This window comes from Carassius gibelio, chromosome A6 (genome assembly GCF_023724105.1).
Source record: "Carassius gibelio isolate Cgi1373 ecotype wild population from Czech Republic chromosome A6, carGib1.2-hapl.c, whole genome shotgun sequence".
Lineage (NCBI taxonomy): Eukaryota > Metazoa > Chordata > Actinopteri > Cypriniformes > Cyprinidae > Carassius > Carassius gibelio.
In genome coordinates, this window is record NC_068376.1 from 9,536,153 (window position 1) to 9,555,430 (window position 19,278).

General features: G+C 39.2%; 2 protein-coding genes across 6 annotated transcripts in view; one reads left to right on the forward strand and one right to left on the reverse strand.

The window, feature by feature from the left end:
• Positions 1-1,098: 1,098 nt before the first annotated feature.
• Positions 1,099-4,171, forward strand: LOC128015436 (homeobox protein GBX-2-like). Its single transcript, XM_052599258.1, has 2 exons — positions 1,099-1,944; positions 3,069-4,171. The coding sequence occupies exons 1-2, from the start codon at positions 1,434-1,436 to the stop codon at positions 3,584-3,586; spliced, it is 1,029 nt and encodes a 342-aa protein (XP_052455218.1). The 5' UTR covers positions 1,099-1,433; the 3' UTR covers positions 3,587-4,171.
• Positions 4,172-8,214: 4,043 nt separating this feature from the next.
• LOC128015437 (arf-GAP with GTPase, ANK repeat and PH domain-containing protein 1) overlaps positions 8,215-19,278 on the reverse strand; it is a 158,132-nt gene continuing 147,068 nt past the window's right edge. For all 5 annotated transcript variants that reach the window (XM_052599263.1, XM_052599264.1, XM_052599262.1 and 2 more), the window contains 2 exons: positions 11,226-11,481; positions 8,215-11,133 (listed from right to left, as the gene is read on the reverse strand). In XM_052599263.1, coding sequence (XP_052455223.1) covers positions 10,927-11,133; positions 11,226-11,481 — 463 coding nt within the window. In that variant the 3' untranslated portion in view covers positions 8,215-10,926. The remainder of the gene's footprint in view (positions 11,134-11,225; positions 11,482-19,278) is intronic.

Here is a 19,278-nt window from a genome sequence, read left to right on the forward strand (position 1 = left end):
GGAAGGTCCCCAAAGATTAGGACTAATCACCACCGTGAACCCAGAAAACGGACGCATTCCTTTTAATCATGTGGGCTAAATGATGCACACATGACCAAAGACTTTATAACATGGAGACACATTTATTGATCAGCAAACCCACTAAATAATTCATGAATTAATCCCCCTCACCAAAAATAAAAAATAAATAGACAATTTCATTGTTTATTCGTGGTTTTAGAAATATAATTTAGCCTGTCTATTGATGCATGATTTAATGTGTATGAAAATAAGCATTTTTTTTTTTTTTTTACATTACACTGTAATATCGGTGAAGTATACGATTGGCTGTGCTTTTAGTTTCAGACTTCACTATGTCTGTTTATAATCTATTTGAAATATGTGAGGAATACAGTGTAGGTGTGAATGAGGGCTATTAACTGCTGATTCACAGAGATCTGGGAATGAAGTGTCTGTGACATCTTGTTATGATGATGACTGACTGCTATAAAGGCCAGAGGATCATGTCATCATGAACAGACCAGTGTCAGTGTCATGTATAGACTGTGAGTTTTCAGCTAGAAACTGATGTAAGGATGCTATTTCACTAAACTTAGTGGAAAACATTCATATAATAAAAAGGCTATAAACTATTGATCATGTTTGTCTGCAGTTTGGTGTACTAAAAAATAGGAATTTATAACGTCTTAAAATGCCTTGCTTTATTTTGTATACATTTTGTATTAATTAACTATATTTATTTTACATTTATAAATTGGCATATCAGAATTTGCAAACATTAACTGGAATCAAGAAAAACTATTCAATGCAATTGCAATCAAAGTGCCAAAATACACACCAGATCACATCTCACATGATTCTTGTTTTGACTGTTTTGGAATGAGAGACCGAGTTAGTGACGTTCTAATTTAAGAGACAGCAGCCAGCGCAACGCTCGCAGCACCGGCGCGTCAGGACAGTTCCACATAAACGGATGAAACCGGACCAATAGTAAAAGCGCGGAGTCGCGGTGGGCGTGGCCAGAGCGCGTGGTGGGGACGCTTAAACCGAAGGAGCGTAATTCAAACTCACACTTCAGTAGTTGATCACAGCTGATAGCGCGAGGAGCAATTTATTGTGACTTCCACAAGGGACGAGGACGCTGAAATAACTCAAGGGAGGACGACAAAGCTCATCTGAGATGCTCGACCTTTTCTTCGTCCAGATATTTCACAGTAAGGAATTAGTGCCCGGTGTTTGTGTTTCAACGCACTTCTCTCGCTCTGTTCTTATAACGAAAACAACAATTTTGACGCTGAACTAAGTCGAATCAGATGCCACGGAATACCAGGAGTCAGTCTTTGAGCCAGTGACATCCTCATCTGAGAACACGGGGAGACAGCTTCTCCCACAGACTTCAGGATTCATAAACTGTCCACAGGCTATAAGATCATATGAGTGCAGCTTTCAGCACACCGTTCATGATGATGCAGCGTCCGGTGGGAAGCACCACTGCATTCAGCATCGACTCGCTCATCGGAGGTCCACCGCAGCCCAGTCCGGGACATTTCGTGTACACGGGCTATCCCATGTTTATGCCCTATCGGTCAGTGGTGCTTCCTCCGCCTCCTCCACCACCTCCTCCAACTCTTCCTCAGAGCGGTCTCCCCGCCACCCATCCGCACCACCCGATCCCTGGGTTACCCAGCGGGTTCTGCTCCAGCCTGGCGCAGGGCATGGCGCTCACATCCACGCTAATGGCCACGTTACCCGGCGGCTTCTCCACCTCGCCGTCTCAGCAGCATCAGGACGCGGCGAGGAAGCTCGGCTCTCAGTCTATTCACGCCATGTTCGATAAATCTCAGGACATTCGTTTGGATGGAGAAGACGGGAAAACGTTTCCAACGAAAGATTCAGCGAGCCTTCCGTCATTTCACGACTCGCAGTGCGTTCACACTTCTACAGGTGAGACAAAAAGAGCGTGCATATCTCATCACGCATTTGCTTTCAGTGCGCATTCTGAATAGCCTTACGTTAACCTAGTTGTTTTTGAAGTGTCTTTTAAAAGAATGTAATAGGTTAATATTTAAAATAATTTAAAACGTATCTTGTTATTCTTTTATATTATTAAATTCTCAAACAATTTTCAAAATGTTAAAAATGTATCATCTAGAAATTATTGGAATTATTTATTATTCTACGTCTTAAAATGTCATATTTATTCTTAACGATTTCTAGAAACAATATGTGTAGGCTACTCTTGGTATGATTAACTAATCTGCTTTACGCTGAAATTAATTTTGTCGCTTCAATTAAATTCACCAGTCGCACCGATGAGGGACAGGGATGTGGGACAAAAATAATTATATAAAATCCTCCGGAAATAAAATGTCATGGTTGTGGCTTAAATAATTTTAGCGTAGCACGTGAATTAAAGGCCCATATCAAGTTTTCAGGGAACGATGCCTGAGGCCGAGCTGCCATCAGTGACTAAATTAGCTCGATTGAATTGAATGATCGCAGGGTCAGTGGTGTTTAAATGTTCATAAAACTGTAAGCAAAAGTCACTGTCGCCTGGATCATTAATGAGAGCATAGTAAATGTAGTCTAACATTATTATAGTAGCCTGTGACTGCAACGTAAAGAAAATTGACATTATCTAAAGGTATGATCTGATACAGATTTTTTTATTATAATAAAAAAATATTTAAATAAAAAAAAAATATTTAAATAAAAAAATAGCAATGAGATGAAAATACAATTAATCTAAAGAGATGTGGAAGGGGGGAGATTTTTAGGTCCATTTCAGAAGTCTTGTTTTGAGGTGTACAAATAGCCTTCCTAAGGGATCCATCACCGTGCGTAATTGCGCGTAAAAGTGGCAGCAATAAACACGAGGAACGTGCTACGAGACAAAACCAGATAAGATTCTTATGAAAACAAAACTTGTTTTCCCAACCTCACATTATTCAAAAATAATAGACACAACTTTCCCCACAGCAAATTATTGTTTAGATGTTTTATTCTGATAGTTTCAGGCAGTTCTCAAATTAATTCTGCTTATTTATCTATTTATTTTATTCCCATAGTCCGAGGTCACATCAAAGACGACACGAAGGAGGATGAGTGTCACAGGAAAGATGAGAGCTTCTCCATGGACAGTGATTTAGATTACAGCTCCGATGATAACGGGCCCGGTAACGCCATGTGTCATAGGGAAGATGGAGACGCCAACGGAGGACTGGACGATGGCGTCCACGGCGGGAATGGGGCCGGGAACACCACGTCCACCGGGAAAAATCGGAGAAGGAGGACCGCTTTTACGAGCGAGCAGCTCTTAGAACTGGAGAAGGAGTTTCACTGTAAGAAATATCTTTCCCTCACAGAACGCTCGCAGATCGCCCATGCGTTAAAGCTCAGCGAGGTGCAGGTCAAGATCTGGTTCCAGAACCGGAGAGCCAAGTGGAAACGGGTCAAAGCGGGCAATGTGAACTCCAAAACTGGAGAGCACTCGAGAAACCCGAAAATTGTGGTGCCCATTCCGGTGCACGTTAGTCGGTTTGCGATTCGCAGCCAGCACCAACAGTTAGAACAGGCCAGACCTTGATACACTGAGTTTAGACACTAGAGGACTAGAGACAAATCAGCGAATACTAGATGACCAAACTGTTCTCGAGGCTGATGTTTCTAAGGAAACCAGGACACGCAAATCTATCCAGCTGATATAGTTTGTGCTCTATAAATATATTGGGAGAAGTTTTATTTCCAACTTTGGACCAAAAACAACTTTTAATTCAGGAAATTCCACTAGGCTATGTATTTAAAAGAAAATAATCGGGTTTCTGTTTTATTTTGTGTGACTGTCTAGTTTCACGTGGTTTTGGCAGAGATGAATTTTATCCTAAAAGGAGCACTTTCGGTCTTTGCTAAAGAACAAAATTAAATTAAATTCATAGTAAAATTAACACTGTTCCCTCGAATAGAACGACCTGTTTAATATGTTCCCTTTATTTTATATGATAAATAGTCTATATTTTATTTTTTATTTTTTCTTGCATTCATTGTCTGTAACCTTTTCAGACGTCAAGGGCACGCTGCTAATTTATTTAATATTGTGAGAAAAAAAGTTGCTAACGTTTCATGAGTTCACTGACTTCGGAATATTGTGTGGATTAAACTGGACCATAAACAATTGCAAAGAAATTTGTCTTTTTTTAATGCAACACGTAATCATTTAATTCACTTGTCACTTGGAAATAAATCAAACTAAGCGTTCATATGGGCTGTACAAACATAATCTCAAAAACAGTCGTGGATTGAGTGGGTTCATTTTAACAAGCCTTTTAAACTTTTTTCTTTATTTATGCAACTTTTATTTTTATATCATCAAATAATAACAATAATAAATAACAATAAAAACATTATTATTATTGCTAATAATAGCATGTTTTACTGCACTCGCAGAACGGATTCGCGCTCGTGTCGGTGGAGATGATCTGAAATCATCTGTGAGGAAGGAGTGCGGTGTTGTGACAGGAGGCTGTGCTTCATGAATAGATTTCAGGGTCAGGGTGCGAGCCACGGTGTGTCAGTACGGTGTGTGAACACACTACCGCGTGTCAGCCTTGATCTGCGGACCTCCCTCGTGTAGGAGGAAAAGTAACGAGCTTATTCGGCCCACACGGGACTTGTCGGGAAACCTTGAGACACAAATGTAAATCAGATATTATTTCGCATAAACAGCATATGCGGTATATGCAGTTGATGGTAATACAATCTAATTTCACGCATCGAAGCTCTTGTTATTTATAAAAAATGTAAATAAAGAAATAAACAAATAATATTAATAATTAAATTTACATATATTATGCTTTATTTATCGTTAAATAATATTAGCTATTTTGCATTTGCGTCTGCATTAGAGGTCGTCGAAATTGTATATTATTCTGCCATCATTGTACACAGTCGTTTTTTTTCCGAAATTGACAAGTCCAAACTTAACCATATAAGTACATTATTTATTTAAATACGATTAATAAAAGTATAATTTGTAATATGCATATTACATTTTTTTAATCTTAAATATTAAATCAAGAACATATTGACCCATTTAATTGATTTATTAATTTCATGATTTTTAAGAATTAAGATTTTTAATCTTTTAATCTACACACATTATGTAATTAATACTGTGCTACTCTTTAATAATAACAAGGTGTAATAAGAACAGTGTGTAATAACAATCTGCTCTACAAAAATCATTAAATATGAAGTACTTGTTTTTGAGGTAATGTATACATTGAAAACTATAATATGAGCCAAAAACAGCTTATTGCACTGGTTAATATGCTGAAGATTCATTATTGAATTGGAATACTAATGTTTCTTCCCAGAGGAATTTAATTATTATTGGTAGTAGATTTATTGTTGTATAAAGCAATAGATCAGACATCATCAGTGCCTCATCATCAGTGAGACACACACACACACACACACACACACCAGTGGTTAGACAATGAAAATATGCAGGTCTGGATGATGTTGGAAAATAGACAGTGTATCCAGGTACATCATGAGAGACATGAAACCTGGGCAGAAAGACATTTCAAGAAGAACAGTGATGGGAGACAGAGAGAAAAAAAGATCTGACAGTTGCCTTAACTCTCCTTTTGCAAATTGTAATCAAGGTTGGCCGTGGTGGCTGACAGATAAATGGGCCCGGGGGACTGGCTCGGGCCTCAGCTTTTCACTCCCGCCTGTCCCTTCTGCCCTAAATGAACAGCGTCAAATGAACCTCCAATGATTATTCCTGACAGAGAGCACCGGCTACAGAACCAATGACGACTCAAATACTCACATGTACTGAGAAGTTTCTCTCCAATTCATATTAAACAACAAAGTAATGAGAGAATGACAAAGATACATCTGAACCTTTTTATAATATTGATTTATTTATTATAAACAAACACATTTTTGTAAAAAAACATGTTTTCAAAGTATTCATTTTTTTTTATAAAAACTAAATTAATTAAAAAAAAATTATGATTTTATTTTCAATAATAGATCTGTATATTATCAGAAAACCTATGCATCAAACATCAAATATCAAATAATTGATTTAGTCTTTTACCAGTCATAAACTAAATATGTCAGTTCATTATGCAAATTTAGATCTTAGATCATTTATCACAATAAAGCAGTAGTTTATAAATAGTGACTCCCCCATCCCCCCCATCCCCACCCAATAAATATAAGTAGGTTAATATGTGAAAATTCCAATAATATTATTTTATAATTACATTGCACAACTGCTATTAATAATTAAATATGGTTTTCCAATGAGCATTAAGCAGTTTCTGTGTACAGGGGAGAGCGGTGTGAGTTGTAACACCATCAAACACCAATTATAAATAAGTTAAAGATATGAAAACACTGTCATACTGACATACAAATATGTATGTATATAATCATATTGACAGATTCTTTGTTTAAAATAAAAATGAATGTCTGGATTATAATTTCTGATCATATCAATGCATCTTAAATGACAGAACAGACATCATCTGAAGATTTGTATAACAAATAAATTTATATTAATGTGATCTTTTTTAATGACATGTTTCTGTTTTGGACTGAATTTCCTATATATTGGGCATTTTGAATAAAGGTGTTTACAGTAAGATGATGACTATTTTAAACAAGTACATTTGATTACCATGCTAAATTTATCCATGCAATTTAATTCGTTTATTTGGAAGTGTCACACCCCAGCTTGGAACCGGGTGTCAAGTAGAGCACTCTTGGTAGGTGACATTAAATCACATAATTTAGAAGATGTATTAACTACCACAATTTGTAGCAGAGACATATATGATTGAGACACTGAGTTAACAGATGTTCACAACATAATTCAAGATTAAAACAAAATGTGTGACAACACGCCAGGATTAGAGGATGGGTTTTCCCAGCTCTTTCTCTCTGAAAATTTGGATTATCATCACAATATGATGGTGCAGCTCACGCCTCATTTCAGGGCTTCTCTAGCATTTCTAATGCCATTATTGTGTGTTTGAGAGGGACACACACACACACACACATCATGATAGATGAACAGCTCTGTTAATGCACTGAACCAGTGCTTTGCCTCATTGGATTTCTAAGTGGAACTGATTTACGATGAGAGATGATCAGACTAGATCTGGACAAGATGCTTCGGGGTTTCTGGAGCACCACTGACATTTTAAGGATTCATTCCCCATGGCTCCTTTAGCCTGTCAACCTTCAACAGCTTCAAATGTTTGTGAAAGGAGTTATAAGAAAACAAACACACTTCCTGTCACTAACTCATAATCACGCTCCCACTTCCCTCTCAACCACAAAACATTTCCTCTTTCTATAGATTGATCTTTTCTCTCTCTCTCTGTCTTGTCTAATCTCTTTAATTACATCTGTTTTCCTGGGCCGCTGAGGCCTCTTTTGTCCTCCCGGTCAGGGGGCTTTTGTGGGGGCAGAATCAAGCCCTGCATCCCCTCTTTGGATGCTTTGTGGAGCTGCGGCTCTCTTCCTGAGAGGGAGAGGATGAGGAGGGGATTAGAGGATCTTTATCTGATTAGGGACACAGTGAGTCGACAGAGCCTGGCTTTAACGCCTTCATCTGGACCGCAGAGGCCAGAGAGCGGACCGCACTCACTGACAAACCCAAACTAGGCTTTTAGGCTGCAGACGTGAGAAACGCAAAACATATGCATATGTGTGTGTGTGTGTGTGTGTGTGAATAACTTTACATATCTATCTATCTATCTATACTTATAATTGATCCTTAGATATTACATGAAGTACTTGTCAAATGTTTGGATACTGTACACTTATTTTTAAGTGATATTGTGAAATATTACAATTTGAAAATACGGTTTTCTATTTAAATATATATTTTAAAATGTAATTCATTTCTGTGATGCAGTCAAATTTTCACCATCAATACTCCAATTGTCAGTGTCACAGAAGTGCTGAATATTAAGTGTGTGTGTGTGCGCGCGTGTGTGTGTGTGTGTGTGTGTAAATAATCTACTGAGATACTGTGAAGCTATGGTGTAAATACCAATACATAAATAAATATATTATAAAGTTACATAATATGCGTGTACACATTTTTTTTTTTTTTAGCTTGAAAACGTAAAATCTCAAAATAATTACAAAACAAATAATAATAAAAGGATAAAAATCAAAAAGAGAACATTATATTAAGAAGCATTTTATTGAAAAGAGACACATTACAGTATAAGACTCTGCATCAGGTATAATTTTTCAACACAGTACTGTACAGCTGACACAAACTCAATATAATAACAAGAATAATTAGAAATACAACACCGATAATTTGAATCAGAATGATAGTTGTGATGCCAATGGGCTAAATAAAGGAACGAATGCAAAACCCAAGTAGTGTGAGAGAGCTCCTCCCCTTTCAGATTAGCATATTCATAAATAATTAAATCGGTTTCTTGGGTTTGGGTGTAACATGGAGACTGTGGATGAAATGAGGTAACGAACACAAACAAAAACAACGTAAACAAACACTACTTGCTTCTCCATTTTTACATCTATTTACACAAAGCAACGACTAGAGAATGGAAACGGAAATAAAACGAGGATATGGTCAAGAATTTCGGAACGTTCTGATAAAGCCCCCTTTAAGTCTGCATTATTCGCCAGCGAGGGGGTGACGTGATGCTTTGGTTGCTGTTATGGCTGGATTTTTGTTTTGCTTATTCATGTTTTCTTTGTTCACTTACAGATGGACAGGTGACCCAAAAAGAAGTTTTACACAAGCAGATGAATTCCAAAAGAAGCAGAAAAAAAAAATTGTTCACAAGTTTGAAAGGTTTGGTTTTTTATATATATATATTAAAATGGCAGACACTTTAGCGTCACCTGTCAGAGTACAGTTACGTGTATGAAGATGAAGACATTTACACAAGGAAGAGAACATTAACATCCATTCATGCAAAAATAAAACAACGACTGTTTTTCCACAGAAAGGATTCAGAGTAGACATTATTTCGTGGGTTCTTCACAACAAGTGATCTATGTTCTGTAGTGCATTTAGTCATAAATAATGGTTACTGTGGTAAAGCCTCTAAAGGGCCTGCTACGATATATACAAGGCCAAAACTACACACTCACCAGCTGAAAATCAACACACCTCAGTGTTTCTATCCTCATGTTGTTCACTAAAGCTTCTCCACTCTCACAGTTTTCCTTCGGGAGCTTGGAAAATTCTCGCGACACAGTCCCAAATGTCTATCAGCTAGCCTAAAGATAGTATGCATTGCAGAAGAATATTCCTTCTGCAACAGATCTTCTCACATCTCCAAACTCTAGCGAAGAGTAAAATCAACGTGACCCGAGATGAGATGGTCAAAGCCCATCAAATCATACTCATGTTTCTACCTGGCTGAATTTTGGATTCGTATTGCTTTAATTCCACTTGATACACGATAAAGAAAGAAGATAAAGGCAAGGAGGACAACTAAGCTATGAAGAACAGTTCAGAAGAAGAAAGCATGTAAAGGGAGCTTTGCAACTCACAACTTCAGACACCTTAACCTGCACTGAAACAAGAAGAGGGCAAGGGAAAATATATAATAAAAACCGCTTTTGCCGGGGAGTGCTTTCTTGAAATGCTTTTCTATAACAGTTACACTACTCAGAATGTGTAAAACAGAATGAGAGAGAGAAGGAAGAAGAGTATGTACACAATGAGACTGAAGACCCAGAGAGCCCTTCTCTTCTATGTGATAAATGAGGTGCAGTGTGAAGTGTGAGAACAGCAACAGACGGAGGTGACCTGAGAGAGGCACGATAAAAAGTCCTGGGTTTTCCTGATATTCGGTGGAGTTTTTAATGCTGAACACTTGAGGTCAGTCTGAGCTTCAGCCCTGCACTTCTGAATTCTGGGTTAAGATCGGCGCCTGCACGCTTCACTGTGAGCTGAAGTAAAGAATGAGCAACATAAAAGGCTAGATTGACATGTATAAAGATTTTTAAAAATCTGCTTAATTAAAGCTGGTGAATACAACTATAATTCCCTTTTACTTCTGAGAAATGTAAATCTTAAAACCCTTGTTTTTAAGAATCTTCCGTTGGTCCAGTAATGAGCACAAAAACCGTTTAAGAGACCAGATTCAAACTTCAAACGGACTCAATATTTTGGCTCTTTTCCAAAAATGTTATTACATCCTTTCACATTCCTTTAAAAAATAAGAGAAGAATAAAAGACATGATGGACATACTGGTGTAACTGACTAAGAAATAGTAAAAACAGATACAAAGCAAAGTCTGAGAGAGTGAGATCAGACAGAGGAATCCGAGTCAGGTTCGGGGAGATGGAAGTCCAGACGCACATGGCGACAAAGTGAAGTTCTCTGGTTCTTCTGGGTCGTTGTGAAGATCCAGTGTAAAAGTATCCTATGCTGTCCCATCGTTTCCTGTCTTGCTTTTGACTCCACAGAGAAGAGGCAGGGAGCAGAACGCTGTTCCCAAATCCACACTCTATTCTCCCATCATGCATTTGGTAGCTTAAACTGGCGCAGTCAGAAAATCCTCTTTTTATTTTTGTTCCACAGCTCAGTGAGACATGTGGGACACCCAACCCCCCCCCCCCCCCCCAAAAAAAAAAAACACAAAATAATGAATGACACATGATTGGCTAAACCCTTGCCGTGACGTTGTTTTCAACCTGTGGGAATGTAAAGTCAGGCAAACACAGTAGCTCTGCTCATGCTGCTTCATCATCTTCATCATCATCATCATCATCATCATCAGTGTCAGGGGTCTTTCCCTCGTGTCTGGTATAGTCTTATGATTCTGATGTAGTGGTGGAGCTGTACATGTGAAAGTGTGTGTAGGGAGGGAGGACGAGTGCTGACCAGAATGCATGTTCATGTCTCATATAACTGCACTGTTAATGCTGCTGCAACTGTTATTGCGGTTATTGTTCCTGCGTGACAGGTTTGGAGTGGCCATGAGTGGGTAACGCTCGTCAGGACAGCCGTACTGAAGCAGGACGTCCATGCACTCCTGACTGTTCGCTTGCCGTGCGTATGCCAGTGCTGTATTTCCGTGAGCATCCCGTGCCATGATGTCCACGCCGTACTACAGAGTACAGAGAGAACAGGTTTGCTCAAACACACATCCTGACCAACAGTTTATCGTGTGATTAAAAGTGTGTGTGCTGTGGCTCTCACCCATAAAAGCAGTTGCGTGATCACAACATTCCCTTTGCGGCAGGCCAGGTGGAGGGCTGTCCGGCCGTCACCTTCCCCACAGGTTTCGTTGACCTCATCTCTGGAGCCGTGGGCCAGCAGTATGACCACAGTGCGCAAGTCTTCCTCCGCTGTGGCCCGCAGTAAATGCTGTCCTAAAGTCAGCTCTGTGCACGCCAGTGATGCCAAAAACATCTTCTGCTCATATTTGGCTCTGATCCAGCGCTCACGTTCCTCTCTGAAAGCACACACACAAACACAGAAAACAGGGCTGTCAACACATGGTTCGCACCGGTGACATGTTTTGAACTGGCTCTCATTCCAAATGACATTTAAAATTTGATGGGATTTTTGTATAGCCTTTTGAGTTTGTTCCCATTCCAGCGCCAAACATTTACTAGCTCTCACATCTCCATTACACACAGCAGCATCTAGACCTTTATACACTAGAAAAAAAAAATTACATTGAGCAGAACAGAAACAATACAACCACAGGAGGCATAATATAAACTTATATCTTGTAACATGGGCTGTAAAGGTCCAAAATACACTCAGATCAAAAATGTTTTTCACTTTTTTCTTAGGGGTAAAAAGGAGTTTGAAAAAGCGCTGCTACTGTGAGTGGCGATTAGATGAATGTGTAAATATGTGCTTTCATCTCAATAACAAAATATATGACAAAAATGACAACGGTGAGAAAACAGCAGTTAAGAAAGCATCTGATCACAGCGATGTGGATATGTTTGCACTCCACGATTCAGCACTCAAGTCAAGTCACATCACGTTTATTTATATAGCACTTAATACAACAGAACGCTTTAAAGCAAGCAAATATTAATAAACTGTGTGAGTGTCACTTTAAATTAGAACTACAACTACAGCTCTCCAGTGTGTTCATATTTTTACTCACATATCACCTCAATGGACTGAACAGAAAAAAATATGTAATAGTCCCAGGCAGACAGTTCAAGTATTTAAAGGTGTTTACGAGCGGAAGAGAAGATTTCTAGACAGTTTCAAATTCAGTTTGGCCCGAATTTGTTTGTATAGTCACACCAGTTCGATTCTGGTTGGATATCAGGGCCTTAAGAACGCGGAGGTTCAATAAAAACAGACAGAGAGAGAGAAAGAAATCAATACACTGAAGTGGCTGAATAAAGTGGCATAGAAGTGTAAGAATGTGAAAGAGCATTTGATGGTAACTGCGAACAGGAAAGGGCCATCAGCAATCGCTGGATCATTTACAGCATCACCTCCTCAAACTGTGCTATGATAGCAGTTAATCTCTGCTAATCCCCGCAGAGTAAACAGCCTTTCTCAGACAACTCGGGATTAGTTCAGCTTCAGATGCTATCTGAGGGGAAGAGGGAGTTCTGATACCCCCGAGGAGGGGAAGGGAGTTGGGCAGAGGATATTGAGCTGTTCCCTCAACGCAGCTGCCCCTCAGGGAGTCCAACCCAATGAGACCAAAGAACAGACATCCTACTGCCACAATTCCTCCTCAAAAGGAGCATCTGGACAGGAACAATGTGGACAGACGATGATCACTTCCATTTTGAGGTTTTGATGAACAGAGATTGCATTAGACATTTTTAGTTTAGTCTAGGACTTGCAGAAAGATGCATTTTCAAACACAACAGTTTGAAAAAAATCTCTGATTAAATATAATAAACAGTTGACATGGATATTGGTTGTGCAACTGTTTTAACATTTTTATTGTGCAATCTAGTGATAGGCCAGTGTTCTGGCTAATTAAATTAACTGCCCAATATTTTTTCCATAATATATTATATTGTGTTAATTCCAGAATTAGGTAAATATTGTGTAAATAATAGTGGTGGGCCGTTATCGGCGTTAACGTGCTGCGTTAACGCGAGACTCTTATCGGGCGATAAAAAAAATATAGCCGTTAATCTATTCTCAAAGTTGGGTTGAGATCTGGGTCTATACTAAGCAAGCTATGATGACTTTCACCTTGATATTTTATATAACCGACTGGCTGAGGCCAGCCTAAAAAAGATGCTCAGGACAGTTGACGGGCCACTGCTGCGCATCATCGAAAGCTTCTCTTTTTCACATGTTGTTAAACCTTACCGCTTGTCGATTTAAATTTTAAAGCATCCAAACAAAAGACACGGAAAAGCTGAACAGAGTAGCGCGTGCCGTGTTATAGGTGCGCACGAGAGAGAGAGCCGTGTATCACGGACAGCGACACTGAACCGAGCTCTCTTCTGTGAAGTTTTCCTCGAAGTCCCTCCTGCACCGGAACGAACAAATACAAATCGCAGTTTGAACAAACAAAAAGATGTGAAAGAGCACAATTCAATACTCGCGGTGTTCTGGTGTTCAGGGCTCAGGCAGAGAAAGGCGTCTCGAAACGCTAAAAATAAGCGTTTTCAATTGTTTTGATCAAAACTCTTGAACATCGAATTTGCTTATTTTTGCTCTAGTGCCGACAAATACATACGAAACATGTCAAAATATCCACCTTGGAAATTATGCTTGAAAAAACTGTCAGTTATTTCTTAAGTGAAAGCAAACAGTTGAGGAAAAAAATGTGACGTGTATTATACTGGATGCGTCCATCGTCTCTTAAAGTGACCGCGCCTAATTTAGCTACTGGCTGCTGTAATGTTAATCCAAGAAAATTAAAGAAAGAAAATCACTCACTGCTCTTGACTACTCTGTAGTTTTAACAGTCAAACCAAAAATTATTCAGACACCAGATATATTTTTTTGTTTGTTGTTTGCACCTTGTGCAATGTGGAATTAGTTTACAGCTTTTTCAAGCAGTTTGTGATGCATTTTGGAAACAGGAGATGTACATTTATAATGCATCATCTAGCTTGATAAACCCCTTCTCAAAGACTTACTGTTTGTCAATTTTATTTAGGTAACACACATATTCTGATTGCTTAATCTAGATTAATTTCAAGATCACAGTGAGATTAATATAGATTAAACATTTTTTATTTATGCCCACCTCTAGTAAATAACATTCAAACTATTTACTTCTTTGAGTGAAAATTTTTATTTAAATTTAGTATAAAATGAATATGTAAAAGTTATTATTTAAAAACAAACTTGTGTCTACATCTGTTTATATTTATTTTATTCATGTGTATATTTTTTGTCCAGTGGTCATTGAAAAAAAAAAAAACAACAATTCTAAAAATGGTTCTCAAACAGGACCTCTGCAAATTTCCAGGGAGGCCCTAATAAGTCTTACAATTATTTCAAATAATTATTATTTTTTATTTTATTTATAATAAAAATCTTATTTAAAATGCCAAAAAGAGACTAAAACAGTAAAATGTATAAGATCTTTTCAAAATTATTATTATTATTTATAAAAAAACAATTACAAGAGATGCATATCAGCTTTTAAATAGGCAACCTTTAGAGTCAAAAATGTTTGATTTAATTCCAAGTTAAATAACAGAGGATGGCATAGCCATGATGGGCTTTGAAAGATGAACTGAACTGTGTCTCAAAGGGTTAAATTCAGAACCCCTGATTACAAATTAGCCATGTATGGATATCAGGGGCCAGAGTGCAGAGGAGATAACGTTTTATCAACGAGGCAGATGCATAAAAATAGGTAATCAATAGCCCAGGGGATCGATGGTTTAGTGACATCCTTCTTAATCAAAGCAGCAAAGCCATGCTGACGACCTGAACCCCCACAGCACACTCAAAGTGTCTAATGTCACAGCTAGCATCACATCTCACAGTCACAAGTGCACACACACACAAACAAACAGGGCACACATGGGAAAGATTCAAGTAACCATCACCTGTTGATGTCAAACTATAGTCAGAAATTTGACTAGCAGCATAACATCTGGTTCACTTTTCAGTTTATTGTAGCCAAAAGACACTGAATAAACAGGAAGGGGCTATCTGAGAACTGTGTAAAGTGGCCAACCACAGGGTTTATTTTATGGGACTAGTCCTGATTAAAAAAAAAAAAAAAAAAATCTTATTTCGAACTTTTATATCAGACAATCTGTGGTTAAGGTCGTCAAACAGAATCGGGATGATGCCATGAAATGCAATTTACCCAGAACAATTATATAGCACTAACATGCAGACAGTAAGAAACTAAAACAGAACTTTCAGCAATGATCATTTGATTCACTGTAGGACCAACAGATAAAAAAAGGACGAATGAGCAGGAAGGAAAGACAGGGAAGAGGAGGAGGAGGAGAGAAAGGTTGCAGCTTCTGTGGGAAAGCTGTGTGTGTTTTGAGAGGGGGGTCTAGCAGCACGGAATGTTCCGGGTGCTGCTGGTCAGCTCAGGGTGAGTGAAAGGACTGGCACGAGGGCCACGGCCCACAGCCCCCACACAAAGCATCCTGGGACCCGTGGAGGAGGGCGATGGATAGAAGGGCAAAAGAGAGAGGAAGAGGCTCGGCAGGGTCTCCCCACTGCCCCTCTGCCTCTCTGTGTCTAGAGGAAATGTGGAGCACTTCAGTGCCCTCTGAAACGCATGCCTTCCCCAGTTAGCAGCGTTGCTAAGGGCCAAGCCCAGCTGGCTAATGGAAAACAAAAGCTTAAACTTCTTGCAAATAACCTTTTTAAATATCAGTTAACTACAACAGTGTTCAAAAAAGAAAATCTACTCCTATATAGGAACAGAAATGTAGCTGGTAGCTTTTGTGGGGCTGTTCTGGGTTAACTAATTAGTTTAGAATTGAACTAATCGATAAACCTTGAGGAAGGCAATAGCATTTTGTGTTTGATTTCAGGTCTCCCTAAATGTGCACAAACACACGTATGCCTACATAAATGAAGTGTAAATAAGCAACAAAAGGCAACAAAAAAACGGTTCAGAAGTCAATGGTGACTGATGTAAAGCGAGACGATGGGCGGCACAACTGAACCTCCTGGAAAAGACACACACACACACAAGAAAAAACAGGTCACCTGCTGCTTCCTATTCTTGTCTTAAGACCACCCTACCACTTTAATTCACACACACATAAAGACCCAGTACAAAAATAACTACCTTGTCTTTGCATGCCAAATTCACAAATTAAGGCGAGCAACAATACTGTATAATGACAAGATAATCATGTACAAATGTAAAAAATAAAAGAGCAAATGATGCCCAGGGGTAAGATTGGGAGCTGCTTACAACCTGGTGTCAGTTGGAAAGGGTAATCAGGGTATAGACACACACACACACACACACCAAATCAGTATTAACTCATATGAATCTTGGGGAATTTGTCCTTGAATAGGAAGATGGCTAACTGAATTAATTAGAAACTCTGTTCAATTACCATGACTGTGTATCATTGTGTGTGTGTTTGTGTGTGTGTAGTCCTGCTGATGAAAAAATGGTGCTAGCAGACTGCAGGCTTTAGCAGGACTTTAAGAATTACTTTCCATGCAAGTTAGATCCAAAATGGCTACTTGTAATAAGTCAACATGTCTGAACCTAATGTAAAGTTCCCTTGTTTTGTGTGCATTAAACCGACCACTGGTCAGTGAGAAATAAGACTGCCTACGATAAAGAAGGATTTAAAAACCTAGTTTAAAATGCACGTGCAAAGTTCTTAATCTTTGTATCCTTATAGGTTTAAAATGGCTTTGAAAATTCAGTGTTATCTTAATGACTCTAAATACTGTATGTAATGTGGTGTCTCATTTTCTCTATACCTTGAATACCTGCAGAGAAAATGTACTTTCCTTGATCATTATTATGCATTTTTATAAACAAAATGAATTATATATATATACTGTGTTTGCATTGATGTGTTCATGGCAAACATCTGTTTTACTGACAGCTTCAATAAAGTATGTTGCATTGCTGTTTTGGGACGTTTACCTGAGGGAAAGGCAGGAGATGCGACAGTAGCCTCATCACTGCTGGAATGCAACAGGCCGGGTCACGGGAATTAACGGGAGTCTACATATATTTCTTGTCAGGATGGTTTCCTGTTTGTGAGTGTGTATGCGCTCTTTGTGTTCTCCCTGGACGATCACTTTGTAGGCTTGTGTTTACCCACTTCCCTGCGCTTCCTGTCCAGCTCAAAGCCAGGGGCTGTTTACCCAACACTGACAGGCGTCCGCTAATGCAGCCACCCGTGACAGGACAGCCCTCCAGCTGCCACTGGCCCCAGTGATCCCCCACCCCAAACACACACACATCTCTGAACTCCTGTGAGAGTTCAGAGAGACCACATATCAGAGGTTAACTATTGTGTGTAGGATCACCTATTTCAGGTTGTCCAGAGTAAAACGAAAGAAAGAAGTTCATAGAGAAGAGATCGACACTAATGCTCTTTTTTCAGTCTAATTATACCACTAATTCAGCTCATTAGTGCCCTACTGACTCACAGGTAATGAACTCTGACAGGCTAAATCTGTCAAACAGACAGCAGTGCACAGTTACCTGCGCATGTGCAGACGCAGACATGCATGCTCATTCATCTCTGTGCTCTAACAGTTATTCTCAAAATCACTATTTCCTGGAAAACATAAAAAGCTCACAAAAACTAAACACCACTGGACAGACAGCATTCATGAGGTGAATAATGCCACAAAGGGACACTTTAACTTCACGAGCTGCTCTGTTCCTGCTCCCCGCACCACGTTTTCTAACAAGGAAAAAACAAGGGCCTGAAATCAATTATCCTCTCCAGCCGAGTCATTAGCTGCCCTTGGATAGACACAGATAATTAAGCTCGGCGCTTCTTTTTAATATTACAGGCACTTAGTGATTCTGACTGAGCTCGGGCCTGCGCTACACTCAAATCAGTCCCACTGGAGGCAATGGGCCACACTCATATGAGGTTCCATTAACTGGATCAGAACGCTTCAGTGGTAGAATGCAAATGGGGGCCAAAGTGCAAAGAGAGATGAAAAAAAAGTGTGTGTGTGTGTGGTGTGAGAGACTAAGAGACAGAAAAAAATGTGCTAAGCATCAGTAAAACAGCACAGGGCTTGATGTTTGAGTATCTGTACTCGAAACGCTCCCATAAACAACCCAATGTATGATGGGGAGAAGGGGCGGGAACTGGACCTGACGCAGGCTGGATTCAAACCCAAATTTCCTGCACAAGAACAAGGTCTTCGACAAGCTGACATACTTGTCGATCTTTAATATTGACAGATTTAACGCTTTGAAAAGAGGTTTCAAAACAAAAAATAATGAGACATTACATTTATTCATAGCTTTTACTGTCCTAAAGAAAAAATACACAGGAAAGTCACTGACAAAGCAAAGGAGAGAGAGAGAAAAGCCACGCAAATATATACACATTATTTATTCTGTATTAAATTGGACGAAAAGGTAGATGACATGATGATTCAGGCATTAAATCCCCTCTTGCTTCATATTATCAGTCCTCCTCATAATACGTTGCGCTCTGATTGGCTCGTGTCAGCCAGTTTAATGCCAATAGTAAATTGGAAGGCTTGTTAACCTAGTTGGGACATGATTACGGGCAATGGTAGGCAGTCATGTAAAAAATAATGTCTATTAGCCTATTCTAATCAAGAAGTCCTTTAACAGTTGAATTACAATGGGGCAGCCAATTATTTGAAACATTTGTGCAGCGCTTTCTGTCAGTGAAAGAGAAAAAGGCAAGGAGCTGTTTAACATGCAGGACATGAGTCGGCTCACATCACCGGTCTTCTCGGATGGAGGAGGTCAGAGGCTGACCATCACAGGATCAGATAGTTAATAATGAAGAAATGGACCTCCAGGAATGCCTGACGGCACTGACAAGAAAACGCTGGTGAATGGAAGAGAAGTAAATGACAGAAACAAGGTATATGGTACATATTCAAATCTAAAATGTCATTTTACTTCTTCCCCACAAAGAGGAAGTTCAGCAAGTAAGCGGCTCATGGGACATTAATAGCATATCGCTCTCCGTCTATGTCTGGATTTGAGGAAAAATGAAGCCCAGCAGGTCCCCCCCAACTTAAACCCCCTCCCTCCAGTCCCCAGGGCCCAATCTGAGCTCAGCTTTGGGGATGCACACCTGCACCCCGGCCCAGATTAAGAGCCGGGTCTAAT

Bases quoted from the DNA above. Each gene is read 5' to 3' on its own strand.
- LOC128015436 (XM_052599258.1), top strand. From the start codon at position 1,434: ATGAGTGCAGCTTTCAGCACACCGTTCATGATGATGCAGCGTCCGGTG. The intron at 1,945-3,068 runs GTGAGACAAAAA...TTATTCCCATAG, and splicing joins GTGCGTTCACACTTCTACAG to TCCGAGGTCACATCAAAGAC.